This window comes from Calliphora vicina, chromosome 3 (assembly GCF_958450345.1).
Source record: "Calliphora vicina chromosome 3, idCalVici1.1, whole genome shotgun sequence".
NCBI lineage: Eukaryota > Metazoa > Arthropoda > Insecta > Diptera > Calliphoridae > Calliphora > Calliphora vicina.
In genome coordinates this window covers 70,588,329-70,604,132 of record NC_088782.1, presented here as the reverse complement: position 1 = coordinate 70,604,132, position 15,804 = coordinate 70,588,329, and the positions used below count along the sequence as shown (strand labels likewise).

Genomic DNA, 15,804 nt, shown 5'->3' with positions numbered 1-15,804 from the left:
CTTAACTAATTATTGAACATTGTAGTGTAAACAACAAAGTTTGTTTTTGCTTCTAAAATATGCGGGAAGTTTGGGTGAATGTGTTCCATTTTTTTCAAAGTGCAAGAGACGGTTTGTGCAGTTCAGAAGTGGTGATTTTGACGCGGACAACTAATTTCGCCAAGGCTAGCCAAACAAGTTTGAATTGGAGGCATTACTCCATGATGAATTAATTTTTATTGTGCAAATGTTTCAAAATAAAAGCAAAACAATTTAAAAAATCTCTCATTTTTAAGTCATACACCCAATAAATATTTGTTTTAAGGAAAGAAAAATATAAATTTGTTAGTGGTTACGTTTTTTATGTCAACAATGTGAACGTGCCTTAATAAATACTTAACATATTCTAACTAAAGTACATAACTATTAGAATTTATTATAGTTTTTAAAAAATATTTCTTTATTATTCAATTCGGAATATTATAAAATTTTTATAGTATATCAAAATTTTTAATGCTTAACATACATATTATTTATTTAAGTATGTTTTTCATTATAAGCATTCACTCATTAAATTCATTCTAATTTTCTTACCAAAATAAATATAAATAAAGAAATAACGATAAACCATCTTTCCCATTTGATCATAATTTCTTTGTAGATTTTTTGTTTTTGAAAAAAGCCAGACACTTCAATCAAAATATTTATTATGTAATGGATTTTAAGCTCAAACTTGTTTATTTTTTAATCATCGTAATGGTGATCATCATCGTTGTGGTTGACTACTCATTGGGTTATTAACACTTTCTTGAGGATGTTATTGATTCAGAGGAAAGGTCATTTCGCTAAATTTACGATACAAAATAAATCAATAAATTATTGTAATAAAAAAATCGTAAAAACCAAGGAAAAAAATAGAGAACTTTTGAATGGTAAATAATAAAATAAGCTATGTACTGTAGTCGGCAATGCAGTGCACAAAAATATATTACAAAACGGCAAGATTTTTTAAATTTTCTGTTTATTGTTGATTTTGAATGCATAAATTTGACTAGTGGAAAATATAAGATTTACATATTATTGCCCAATTCACAATTGATGTCGTAGTGTTGTAGCATTGTATATCATAAATATTTTTCCAAAAAAATTTTCGAAACAAAAACAAAACATTAATAAAAAAAATTACGACATACAACGATACAACGCTACGACACCAATTGTGAATTGGGCATATATATCAACGTGTAGGAAATTCTATCTTCTTTTCAAAAACATATAAAATTTTAAAGAATTAAAAAATTTATTGAAGACTTTTTGCAAAAATTTGGGAAAATATGTTAAAATGGTATTAGGGGATATTTGTTTTTTCTTTTATGTATGTATTAAATCAAAAGTTGTTGACAGATTTTAATTGTTTTATGTGGAAATTTATTTTCTATTCGCGTAGGAAAAATTAATAGCGTAGCTGCATTTTCCAATTCTTGATGCCGTTTTAAAAAACAAAATTACTTAAAGGTAATTTTGTTGCGGAATTTCGTTATTTTTCCTTTATTCAATAAACTAAACTGGTTTTGAGTTACGCGAATATATGTTGTGAAACCTCCTCCATTTAAATAACGAAATAACTGTATATCTCAAAAACACGAGCTAAAGCTACGTTTCCGCATACACCGTAATCGGCACCGAAAACGAAATTCCATACATTTGCACCGAAAAAAAGTTCGTTAGCTTAACGAGCTAAGCGTACTCGAATTAGTTCATCCCGACGGGGCCCTCTTGACAGAAAAAGGTGTGATGAAATTATAAACCTACCAAAAATCCTTCTACCTACCCTACCCCCCACATATAGAAGGTGGGTATTAGAGTGTCCAAAAAACCGGTTTCCGGTTTAACCGAAAAAGTGTGTTTTTGAAAAAACCTGTTTCGGTTATTGTCTTTTAAAAAAACCGGTTAAGCGGTTTCGGTTTTTGTCTTCAAAAAAACCGGATAACCGGTATATATTAAATTTTTATTTAATGGAAATTTTGCATTTTTGAATTCTTTATGCAATTATTTTATATCTTTTACGAAATGTTGTCAAATGCTACAATTTTCTAAAAAAAAAATCAATATTTTTAAAAATGGTACCAAAGTTTTTCATAAATATGTTTGAATGAGCTTTTGAAAATATATTTCATTAAAACCGGTTAACCGTCTTACAAAAACCGGTTTGTCAAAAAACCGAAAAGTTAAAAAAATTGAAAAAATCCGGTTGACCGGTTTTCAGTTTTGGATACTCTAGTGGGTATACAATATTCGGCACAGCCGCGACCCAGGATCTCCAAAGTAGGCGACATCGAGTGTGTTAAATTTTTAAAACTTTTTTGAGATATTTGCATTTGAAAATTAAACTTTAAACATTTTTATCCACCCTAATCCAGTTTTTTGATAACAGCAGGTCCAAATTTTTCCCAATTTACTCTATTTTGGACATGTTGGACTAACAACAAATCTAAATGACAAACAATTCATGACTGAGTCCAAAGTTGTATGCATTTGAATTTAAAAAAAATTTAAAATACGCGATTTTCACTAGTTTTCTCAACGAAGATTATAAGGAATTTATACTATAAAAGCAAACTTCACATCAAATATTTTAAATGAAAACAAATTTTAAATTTTGTATACCGACTAGGTCCATCCAAAAAATGGCTATTTTTTATGTAAAATTCAACTTTAGAGCAAAAATTCTGAAATCGCATAGTCGATATCAAAATATAGTAACCTATTTCAGATGGCCCAATATGTTCTTAATTATTTTTTAAAGGGTTCCGATAACCCCGACACTAGTAAGGATATTGTGCGATTTTTTTAAATAACACAACGGTAACGCTGCCTTTAATCCTCTTGAAAGAATATGATTTTTCTCTCAACATATATAGGTAGGTATATCATTTTATAAAACAAAAAAACGAAATAATTTAAAATTTTCATTAATGTTAATAAACGATGGATGCACTGTCATGGCTGTACAGAATAGGTGCTACTACAAACTGTTACCAGTAAATACAAAATTGTTTTGTGGTTGGGTGAATATGTTGTAAATGTGTCTACATTTATATGAATGTGTGTATATTTATGTAATTGTGTAGGTATAAAAATTTATAAATAAATTAAATCCAATATACACCTAAATTGTATGTAGGTCAGTGTTATATTTAATTTCTGACTCTTCTTTAAAACTCTTCCAAATTAACATCCAGATACATACTGCATTTACGTATGTATGTATTTATGTACATAAATTAGGTGTATAACTAAAAGTAGGCCTTGTCACTACGTAGTAGCCAACATAGTACTAACAAGTAAATCTGTTTATTAGGGTCAGTTGCAAATTCTGAATAAAAATTATTTTTTTTAAACCGCAAAATCTTTAGTATATTTGTTTAATCTACCTTCCCAATTATTAGATTGTGATATTTGGAGATATTTTGAACATATCGCACTCGTTCAACAATACTGTATTAACTCAAAATTTTTAAAATTTCACTTTTTGCAAGAAATCAACTAACAATATCAATATCTATCTACTGTAAAAAATTCATGTTTTCTCGTATATTTAACTAGTAAAAATTTTGGTTAAATACAGATTAGAAAGATATTTAAATCTGGTTTTATTTCTGAAATCGCATGATTTGGTGAAAATTTATTTAAGAAATAGTAAAATGTCATAAATTCAAAGCCGTTTTTCTCGAAACGACTTTTTTGAAATCTGATCTTTAGATTTTTGGCCACAAGTTTACAATTTTTGCGATGCAGATGGAACATTTCACTTTAAAGACTTAGCATTGGCTGTTCTTAATATGATAAATTTACCAACCATCAACGCTTGCGTAGAAATGGTATTTTCTAGTATGACTTATACCAAAACTCGCTTACGTAATAAAATTCAATATGAACTTTTAGATTCATTGATAAGAATGTTAATAAATTTTTTTGGAATTCATTTCAGACTACAGATAAAATGTTAAAAAAATTGTAATTCAAATACAATGTCTACTTTTGATATCAATTTACTATAAAAGACTAATGCACTAGATTTAAACCGAAATAAATTGACTTTATAATACATAAAATTAGTATGGAAGTATGTATTTTACAATAAAAAACTAAAAAAAAATATTTTGGCGGTATTTGGCGATTTTTCGTTTAGCTTTTGGCGATGGAGGTAAAAAAATCTGACAACCCTGCCCACAAACAGGATTTTGTCTCTCCTGAAACGGATTTTTGTCCTGTTGAACGAGTGCCATATGAAGTATGGCCACTTTAGTTCATCTAATTGTGGTGTTTATATACCCACTAGCTGACCCGGTGCGCTTAACTTGTATTTTTTATTTTTTGATAAGTAAAGAATACGATTTAAATTTTGTATCTATGTTTATTGGTTTAAAAGATACATAGGGAGCCAAAAAAGTACCAAAATACAGTTTTTATCCGTTTTCTCCCCTAAAAGTTTCGAATTTCCTAAAAGTACGAAACACCTGTCAGCTTATTTTTTAAATGGAGTAACATGCTATTTTAAGTTATTTTGTATCTTTATTAGTTTTGAAGATATAAGGTTACCGAATTTACCCGTTTTTACCCTTTTTTACCCCCTAAACGTTCGAATTTCCAAAAATCCCTTCTTATCGGATCGTTTTGGGGAGGGAGGAACCCACAGTTAAAATTTCGTGATTCTAGCTTCAGCCGTTTGGGCTGTGCGATGATGAATCAGTCAGTCAGTCAGTCAGTCAGTAACGTTACTCTTTTATATATATGGGGGATTTCATGTCAAGTGAACCAACTTTTGAAATCGATGTCTTCCGATCGGGATGAAATTTGCACCAAGGTTAGCTCTATTGGATAGTAACTCAGACACAATTTTTCAACAACATCGGTCGAGAACTCTCTGAGTTATAGGGGGTAAAATTTTGACAATTTGGTCAAACAGGGGTTTTTTCTTATCCATATAACTTATTACCTATTGTTCTTAGCAAAATGTGTTCCAAATAGTATAGATAGCTATTTCTTCGATCTTTCGAAAAAAAATATTTAAAAAAAAAAATAAAAATTTTTAATATTTTTTTTCCGAAATCAAAAACTTTTTTGACTTTTTTTTAAAATACGCTATTTTTTTTATTTTTTTTTTTTTCTTAAAATAAAGTTTAGATATTTTCCTTGAACACCTACTTGGTCGCTTAGTGGGATGCGAGTGGGATATCTATCAAAATAAATATTTTGTAACTCAAAACATAAAATTTTTGACTTTTTTTGCAAAATCAAAAACTTTGTTGACTTTTTTTTTCAAAATGGACCCTTTTTTAATCTTTTTTTTTAGGTCAAACAAAAGCTTAGATATTATCCTTGAAGACCCTTTTGGTCGCTTAGTGGGATGCGAGTGGGATATCTATCAAAATAAATATTTTTTAACTCAAGACTTACAATTTTTGACTTTTTTTTTTGCAAATACGATTTTTTTTCCAAATGGGCCCTTTTTTTAAAATTTTTTTTGTAGTCAAAAGAAAGCTTAGGTCCATTCCTTTAAGATATTTTTAGTCCCTTAGTGGGATGCGAGTAGGATATCTATCAAAATAAATATTTTGTAACGCAAGACATACAATTTTTTAATTTTTTTTTGCAAAATCCAAATTTTTTTCCAATATGGGCCCTTTTTTAATTTTTTTTTTGCTCAAAAGAAAGCCTAGGTCCATTCCTTTAAGATATTTTTAGTCCCTTAGTGGGATGCGAGTGGGATATCTATCAAAATAAATGTTTTAACACAAAAATTGTATGTCTTGAGTTACAAAACATTTATTTTGATATATATCCCACTCGCATATATATATCCCACTCGCATAACTCAGAGAGTTCTCGACCGATGTTGTTGAAAAATTGTGTCTGAGTTACTATCCAATAGAGCTAACCTTGGTGCAAATTTCATCCCGATCGGAAGACATCGATTTCAAAAGTTGGTTCACTTGACATGAAATCCCCCATATAGATAAAATTACTATGGAAGTATGTATTTTACAAAAAAAAAACTAAAAAAAAAAATATTTTGGCGATATTTGGCGATTTTTCGTTTAGCTTTTGGCGATGGAGGTAAAAAAATCTGACAACCCTGACCACAAACAGGATTTTGTCTCTCCTGAAACAGGTTTTTGTCCTGTTGAACGAGTGCCATATGAAGTACAAAGTTTTTTAAAAATGAAAAACCATGTAGAATTCATTGGTTTTTCAATTAAAGTTTAACCACTTCAGTTCATCTAATTGTGGTGTTTATATACCCATAATCAAGAAAGATGTGGGTATATTGATATTGTCATTCAGTATGTAACATATCGACATTTTGGTCGTACATACAAGGTGGCGCAACAGTAATCATCCAATTTTGTTTTTGAATAACTTTTTTTACTAATAAATGCTTGTTGGCATAAACCCGAGACTTCAATCGGGCGATCTTGCTGGCCGTGACAAATAACCAAAAAGGGAGATTACGCGACCAGGAAATGCCTTCCTTCCCAATATCCATTGTGGCTCCTGCTGTATGTGCGGTTGCACCGTCTTGTTGAGACCTCATGTTCAGCAAGCCCCACTCATTGAATTCTGGCAGTGAGTAGTCGGCAATAAATATGTATTTCCTACACTGCAGGTCGGATTGGAAAAGTTTAAACAAGCTGTAGAAAAGGACATGTGTAGTAGGGTGGCCCTTAATAAACGAAAGTTGGATTTTGGACATTCTCACCCCTCAGTTTGGTGATTTAAATTTTGAAATTTTCGAGAAAAACCAATTATTTGGCAATTTTTAGGCCAATGAGCTCTATTTCCTTACTCTTATGAATTTTAAGCAAAATTTATACAGAATATTATAGTCCAGATAATTTTAAATATACTCTGAAACTTTTACTAAAATCGGAAAACGTTAACCCTTAAATCGTGAAGGTCAAAGGTAAAATTTTTCAATATTTGGAATTTTTCATAGAGAGATAGCGAAATGTTCGAAATTTTGTATATTTTTGGGCCGATTTTGATGAAATTTAACACAAGTAAATATGGACATATTTTAAGTAAAAATGAGCTTTTATTTTAATATTTATCAAAATATGTTAATTTTGTTCCTACCTTTCTTGTTCTAGTGGCCTGAGACACGTTAAAGGCCTGGCGAATTTTTAATAACTTTAACATTTATCGACCGATTTCTGTTTTTTATATCTCATTAGAACGACAATTACGTACACATTTCGATTCTTTTAAATTAAATTACAAAAGTAATTTTTTAATGGCAAAATTTTTACAAAAACTTAAAAAAATGCATTTTTTCCCCTTGTAAATGCATCTCAAAACTTCAGAGGGCTTGCGGCACGTCTTAACCCCAACCGATTTACCTAAAAAATTTTCAGGATGATTTTTTTACTAATGTTCACCAAACTGGAGGGTGAGAATGGCCAAAATCCAACTTTCGTTTATTAAGGGCCACCCTAATGTGTAGGTTTTTAGAAAATTAAACTTATAACCACACTATTTAAATACAGAATGAGATACAGGAAGTCAACGTTGACCACCTCGGGTATGAACAAGTTTTTAGATCATTGCTTCATGAACTTATTGGGCCATCTAAAATAGGTTACTATATTTTGATATCGAATATGCGATTTGAGAATTTTTGCCCTAAAGTTGAATTTTACATAACAAAATAGGCATTTTTTGAATGGACCTGCTCCCGTCGGTATCAAAAATTATAAATGTTTTTTTTCATTTAAAATATTTGGCGTAAAGTTAGCTTTTCAAAAAGTACAAATTCATTATACATCCTGTTAGAAATTTTTTAGATAACTTAAAAAGAATAAAAGTACTTTTTTCCCAAAAAAAATTGCGAAAAATCGCCTTTTTTAATTTTTTTAAATTCAAATGAATATAACTTTGGACTCAGCCTTGATTTTTAAACACTTCTTTCTTTATTTGATATATAGATCTATTGTTAATCCTATAAAAGAAAAATGGATAAAATCGGGGAATATTTGGAACCGCGGTCACCAAAAAACTGGAGTAGGGTGGGTAAAAATGTTGAAAATTAAATTTTCAAATGCGAATATCTCCTAAGCTATAAGAGATAATTGATAGTGCTCGACGAGGACATTCTATATGTGTAATTTTTTTTAAATCGTAACACAAACGAAGAAATAGGATCATTTTAAAAATTGAACATACCCGAGTTGTCCTACTTTGGGAATCCCTGGTCCCGCTCCTGGTGGGCTCATGAGGTCCAACTCGACTACACTTCCTCTTTGTGCATGTGAAATTTCATTCAAATCGGCATAAAGGTTTAGAAGTTACAGATTTATTTCCCTCTTTTTTTATTCTCATACCACTGTGTGTCGTTCGTTGGTAATTGCATCAGTTGAGAACGGCCGGACCGATTTACGACAATTTTTTTTTTAAATTTTGCTCATAGTCCAACTTAGGTTTTCTCGGAATGAAAAATTGACCACGCCCACTTTTTTCGATTTATCTAAAATCGGAAAACGATTGCACTTATTTGGCTAATTTGTTTTTAAGATTTTTTTATTTTATATAAAAGCTCACAATAAATAAATTCGCTAATAACTTGGCCAATAAGCGTTTAATCAAGAAAAGGAGCTCGATCTGTGATCACTCATATTTCTGTCCAAAAATCGATATTTTTATATAACAACTAAAAATATCTAAATTCGTTAATAACTTGGCCAATAAGCATTTAATCAAGAAAAGTAGCTCAATCTGATCACTCATATTTGTGACCTAAAATTGATTTTTTATATAAAAAATCAAAATATCTAAATTCACTAATAACTTTGCCAATAAGCGTTCAATCAAGAAAAGGATCTCCATCTGTGATCATTCATATTTCTGTCCAAAAAACGATATTTTTATATAAAAACTCAAAATATCTCAATTCGCTAATAACTTGTCCAATAAACCAATAATCAAGAAAAGGAGCTCAATCTGTGATCACTCATATTTCTGACCAAAAATCGATTTTTAATTTAAAAACTCAAAATATCTAAATTCGCTAATAACTTGGTCAATAAGTGTTTAATCAAGAAAAGCAGCACGATCTGTAATCACTAATATTTCTGTCCAAAAATCGATATTTTTATATAAAAGCTCAATATATCTAAATTCGCTAATAACTTGGCTAATAAGCGTTTAATCATGAAAAGGAGCTCGATGTGTGATCATCACTCATATATCTGACCAAAATTCGATTACTTATATAAAAACTCAAATTACAAATTTAAAATTCAAACTTGACGGGTTATGGTTTAGTGAGTGCGAATTCAAAAGTGATAATGGTACTATTTATTTATTGCAATGGTACTTTTTGCAATTGTACTATTTTATAATAATAAACCTAAAGATTTAAAATTAGGCACACATGATTCTGAATGAATTTGAATTCACAAAAGGTGACTTTATTGGTAACTTTCTTTTGCATTTTCTATAATAATGGACCCAGAAATATGAAATTAGACATTTACAATCAGATTTCACTCTTCTAATTGGGGTGGCGAAGCGCACCGGGTCAGCTAGTATTCTATAATGAAATGTAAATCAAACATAACCCAAACCATATGAATACAAATTATCATTCAACAATACGTTTTTTTTTCTTTTTAACTATTTTTACCCATTTCAAACCGCTTCTCACAAATCGAACACAAGCATTTGTTTAAATGGACAGGACAACGTCTGTCGGGTCAGCTAGTAAAATATAATTACATATCCAAGGCGTATTAACAAGGTGAGTGCGTCCCGGCAACAAATACAACAATGCAAAAACAACAGGCAATTTGTTTTTGTTAAAATGTACGGTCAATGTCAAAATCAAGGCGAATTAAAATATTACTATGTTATTTACAATAACAAATGTAAACATAAACAAAGTTTGACATATAGTGTACATAAAACCACAGCGAATTAAGAAACAGCTGATTTTATGCACTCACCTTGTTAATACGCCTTGTACATATCTTTCCGATGTATAAACCCAATGTGAGACTCAAAATTAAGTTTACTATCAACAATTACATCTAAGCATTTATGCTGTCATTAGACTGTCAGTGCATGTTGTTTTCAAGTTCAAATTTATTCATAACACAAACTCTGGATAAAACACGCAGCCAGCTCTCCTAAGTTTCCACATACCACAGTTATTCAGACCACAAAAACAAAAACATAGCAATACGTTTCCTCTTCTCACGTCTAATAACAGACTTGGCTCTACTACGAAGTTTACAATAACTCGCCAATTATGTACATTTCGGTCAGATTTAAAAGCGTTAAAAGCCAGATCCCGCAGTGAAGCAATGACAAATTGGTTAAAGTTGAAGTCCTCAACTTAATAATATGACTATAATGTACAACAAAAGAAGCTCAAAATGCAGATTTGTAAATGTAAAAATAAACTACACCACAGACCTTAATGATACAAAAATAAAGTTCAATAGAGATTCACGCCACCTTCTCTACCATGTTCGCGATCATTTCTACAGAATCTGTAACCCCGTATAAACACAGCTCGTGTTAATACCTCCATTTTTAATCAGGTCTCACTACCATAAACAGTCTTTCATAAAATTTCGAATTAATAATTAATTAGCGATATTTGTATGAAAAACACTCACAACAGTATTTAGAAACAGAGTAATTTTTATAAAAATGGTTAAAATAAAATGTCTGTCCGTGTTTCTGAATAAGGCCCATAAAGATATAGAGGAAACTCCACTGTAAAAAATCCTAATGGGTCGATTATGGATTTCACTTCAGTTTCGTTGCCAGAGGGCAACAACAAATTTCTGGTTGCCAATTTTGCCATCTGTAATACCTTTTTGTAAACTAAAACGCAACTTTAGTTCGGTTGTCATCTATAAACCGAATTAACCGAAAAAAATACTCAAAATAATTTTGTTTTCACATACAGTTTCTTTTTTACTAATATATTCTCTCCACTTAGGTTTTTGACAACTGAGTTAAGAGCGGAAACTCTCCTTGTCAAAATATACATAGAGCGGGAACTAGATAAAAACTCAAAGAAAAAAAAGTATTCAAAATAGTTACACATATGAGTGTTCTTTTTGTTTTCAAATAGTTTTTTTACTAATACATTCTCACCACTTAGGATTTTGACAACAGAGTTAGCTCTTTGACTGGGGAGTTTCCGCTCTATGTGTATTCTCTATGAAAAATACTATGTGAAACCAAAAACTACACTCGTATGTGTGTTTATTTTGAGCACTTTTTGACAACAGACTAAGGACATAGAGAACATAGAGCAGAAACTCGAAAAAAAAACTCAAACAAAAGAATTACTCAAAAAAGTTACACATACGAGTGTTGTTTTTGTTTTCACATACTTTTTTTACTAATACATTCTCACCACTGAGGTTTTTGACAACTGAGTTAGGTCTTTGACAGGAGAGTTTCAGCTCTATGTGTTTTCTCTATGACTAAGGATCTATGCATAGATAAATTCACATAGATCGGAAACTCTCAAAGAATATATTAGTAAAAAGAACTATGTGAGAACAAAATTATTTTAAGTAATTTTTTTGTTTGAGGTTTTTTCTAGTTCCCTCTCTATGTCTATTTCTCCATGGATCTATGCCCTTTAAATTTTAACTTGTTTAGTTTTAGCTTTTTACTATTTTTTAAAATATCAATAAAAGTGTGTATTTTAAAAAAAATATTTATTTAATATTCTCATAAAAAAATCTTCTTAAAACTAAGAAAATAATAAAATTATAAAATACATACATACATTTATTAAGATTGTGATAACATTTTCTTAGTGGAATATTAAGTATATTCTCCCCGAGTAGAAGATTTCTCTTCCCAATCATATTTACAGTTTACTTTCTTTATCCGCCTTAGCCTTCTCTTTGGCGATTTTGGCCTGTTTTGCTCTAGCTGCTGGTCCAAAACGATTTATGAAATCGACAACTGGTCCCATAATCGACTGTGGATTATTCATGTGCAAATGATGGGCGCCATCACATTCAAAATACTCAAAATTTGGTTTTGTTTTAAGCACATCTAAAACTTCATCATAATACTTTTTGTCCTCAAAATATGAGGAATTGCGGGCTTTAATAAACATATATGGACATGTTATACGCTTGGCCATTTCCACGCACAATTCCTGAGAGCCAACCGCATAATTGTAAAACTTCAGACGTCTATCACGAGTAAAGAAATACTTGTCGGGATATTTTTCCGATTTTTGTATGTTACGGGCCAACATGTGTTTGCAAAGATCTTTGTTGACCGAATGGAATGTACCCACATAAATACGCTCTATAAGCTCGTCGTATGTGTAACTGGGTGGTTCATTTTTATTGCGGTTACGTTCATCTTCACGTAAAAATTCATCCATACGTGTTTCCATGGTGCGTATAACACTGGGAAAGGGACGTTGATGTGGCTTTAAGGCGTCGATACCAATGAACATGTCAACTTTGTCGGGAAAAACAGCGGCAAATACAAAACCAATAATCGATGACATAGAATGGCCAATCAGCGATAACTTTTCCCATTTGTATTGTTTCATTATCACACGTATCACGTAGAGATTATCGATGGTGTTGTAGTAGCAACCATCTGGTAGTCTAGACGATAAACCATGACCGGGCAAATCAACCGAAAGAAAAGCCACATCTGGCGGTAGCAAAGGTACTAACATATCAAATGTGCCCGCATTATCTTGCCAACCATGTAATCCCAAAATGGGTTGAACGTTTTGTGGACCATACCATTTGCCAGCCAAATGACCCCAAGGTACAGGAATGGATACTTCAGCAAACTATATATATGTATATAGTAAATTATATTAAAATTCTTTAAATGCAGTTGATAAGTTATTATTTTTATTAATTACCTCTCTAGTCGGTGGTTCCCCAGTTAAATCTCCCGCATGTCTATATCTCTTAATGGCCGATGTTCCATCTGCATTTGTGACACTATTTGGTTCCATGCTACTTACTGCAAATAATAATCAATTGAAAGTAGAGACAAAATGTGTTTTAGCTTACTTTAAGAATCAATATAGAATATAAATTGGTTATTATTTTAGGCAGCATTGAAATTATCAATCAATATTTTTCTAGTGTTAGATTACGAGCAATTGTGTTAATGCTAAATAACAGAAAGCTCTTAAAAGTTATAGATAAATGACTATAAACAAACATACTCATATGAGGTGTTTTAATCTGAAATAAGACTGTGGTGTGTACGAACAATTTTGTGAAAATATTTTACTGTAAAATAATATAAAGTCAAAACATATTTTTGATGTCTCATGTAAGTTAATAACATAATGGAAATTATTTATCTATTGCACACTATTCAGTAAATCCATAAAAGCTTTCGTTATAAAAATAAATTCATTCAATTTGCAAAAAAGAAGCGTCTTCTTGAAACAAACAATTATTAAATTTATATTACCTGTTAAATAAACCTGCACAAACTGTTTTATATAGCTGTTTTCAGTTTTATTATACCAATTTTATTCACCTCTATACAAATGGCTCAATTAAACACATTATTAAAGACAAATTATAGGTATTCATTAATATACATGAGCTGGATTATTATACGAAATAGACAACGTATAAATAAGAAAGCATGACAATAATTGAACATTAGGATAATTAAATTCTATATTAAAAATATGCTTTAATATCCGGAAAGACTAGGGTATCACTTGACCAAATATTGTCAACTTAACTATAACTGTATCAAACGTTATATGTATTCCCCATATTACGAAGTATATCCACAATGTTTATTGTACTCAAAGGTTCGAAATAATGAATTCTTAATTCAATTTTCAAAATCAAATTGTTATACTCTTAACAATTCCATTAAACCATTCAGCACGTGTTAGTTCTTTATTCTAATTCCTTAGTAATCCAAACGTACTGAGTTCATTCCTTTAAGAACTTATTTTTTATAAAATGTATTCGATATTGAATCATACGAGTTTTTTAATTCAAATCAAACTATGGGATTTTTGAAATGTCGAGCAGATAAAATAAAAGATTTGAGTGATGCAAGTGGTTTAAATCTTAATAAACAATTTAATATGTATTTTATTTTGCTTCGTTTCTGTAATTCCCTAACAATTCTAAAAGGTTGATTGTACCGTGATTAAAAACAAAACAAATAGAATGAAGAAAACTATTTAAATTCAATTTGTATTAGATTTGAAGTAACAACAATTTAATCATTCAAAAATTTAAACAATTATGTTATGAATTAATTCCACTGTGAATTAATTTATTTAACGATAAATGCATTTAAATGGATCTAAAGAATTTGTTATGTTGGGAATGGTTTTATGCAATGAATCGCTTACATTTTTTGATTCCGAATTTAAATTTAAGTTCAAATTTAATTAATTTATTACAAGCTCTGATTTTATTTAGAATCACATATATTTATGTCTACATGTAGAGAACAATTGTAGCTCCCTGATGCAAATTAAAAATTCTTGGATTTTAAGCGCGATTAGTATTACATACAATTATAGCGAACTCCAATTTTGTAGTACTTCAGAGAAATTCAGAAAGCAGCAAACATACAAAAAATAGCAATAGGAAATTACATATTTTAAACAACTTTTATAAAATGTTAATATAATCTATTTGATAGAAAAACAAGTTTGAGTATTTTTCATATAAACCACTGTGCAAATAGACTATATAGATTAAAAATCTACTTTACAAACTTATTAGAATGAGTTAAGTAAATAATTTAAACAAACAGTCTCGCACTTAAACACCAGATTTGTTTAAAATTTTTTGTAATTATTCCCGTCATTCAGATTGGACTTTGATACCTAATGCTGATGTTCAACGTATAAATTATGGGTCATCACGATTCTTGAAAGCGACCTTTAAATAGTAAACATTTTTATTTACCATTTTAATGCTTCATTAACTGTCGTTATTTGAGTTATTCCGCAAATTATTTCTACTTACATGTTATTTTATTTTCTGGTATTTTCAATGGGAACATAGTCGTGTTGTCTGTTGGAATTATTTGTGTCTGATGTCTAAAATTAACTATTGATTTTTTGTTCACCTGCTTCCCTGTTGACTTGCACTTTTTGTTTTAAATACTAATGATCATATTAAAAATAGTAAAGCTAATTACAATTAAAATTGATAACATTAGAAATTATATTGTTTTTTTTCTATTTACTTCTGACAATTCATTCTGACTCAAGTTCTAATGAGAGCCGTTTTTTGACATTTGCTTTAGAGTTATTTTCTTTATAAATGTGTATTGAGTTGCCAACCATTTACGACGCATTTATTAAATATTTCCGTTATTTCAAACGTAGCTTGGCAATTTGTTTGCTTCTTCAGAAGAAAACGGAATGAAATCACTTTTTGTTTTTAAAGTGGAAAATTTATTTGTTACACTTTTTATATCTCTTGTATGTTAGGTAAACACTTGTTGCTGCATGTACCACTTCTTTGGCTATGAAGAACATTTTCAATATGAATATTACAATATTATCATTCACAATTTCGAAACAAAAAATATAAACTATTTGTATTTGATTTGACTGATTGGTCTATTATCTTTTGTGTGCTATAACTCTGCAATACATCCATTTTTAGGGTAGTTATTTTTTATTGTTAGCTGGAGTTATGTCATCCGTCCTGGGTGATTTATATGGTTGGAAACTTTTAAGAGCCTATTGCAGAATTTCAGTATCAATACGGATGATTGACTATAGTTGCATTAAGAAATCTAGATTCT

At 30.1% G+C, this 15,804-nt stretch overlaps 1 protein-coding gene across 1 annotated transcript; it reads right to left on the bottom strand.

Annotated features, from left to right (window-relative positions):
- Positions 1-11,702: 11,702 nt before the first annotated feature.
- On the bottom strand, positions 11,703-15,241 carry LOC135954260 (probable serine hydrolase). The gene is made up of 3 exons (XM_065504342.1): positions 15,015-15,241; positions 12,911-13,014; positions 11,703-12,835 (listed from the first exon to the last, which is right to left on the bottom strand). Exons 1-3 carry the CDS (start codon positions 15,049-15,051, stop codon positions 11,879-11,881), a joined length of 1,098 nt encoding a protein of 365 aa, XP_065360414.1. The 5' UTR covers positions 15,052-15,241; the 3' UTR covers positions 11,703-11,878.
- Between the last annotated feature and the right edge of the window lie 563 nt (positions 15,242-15,804).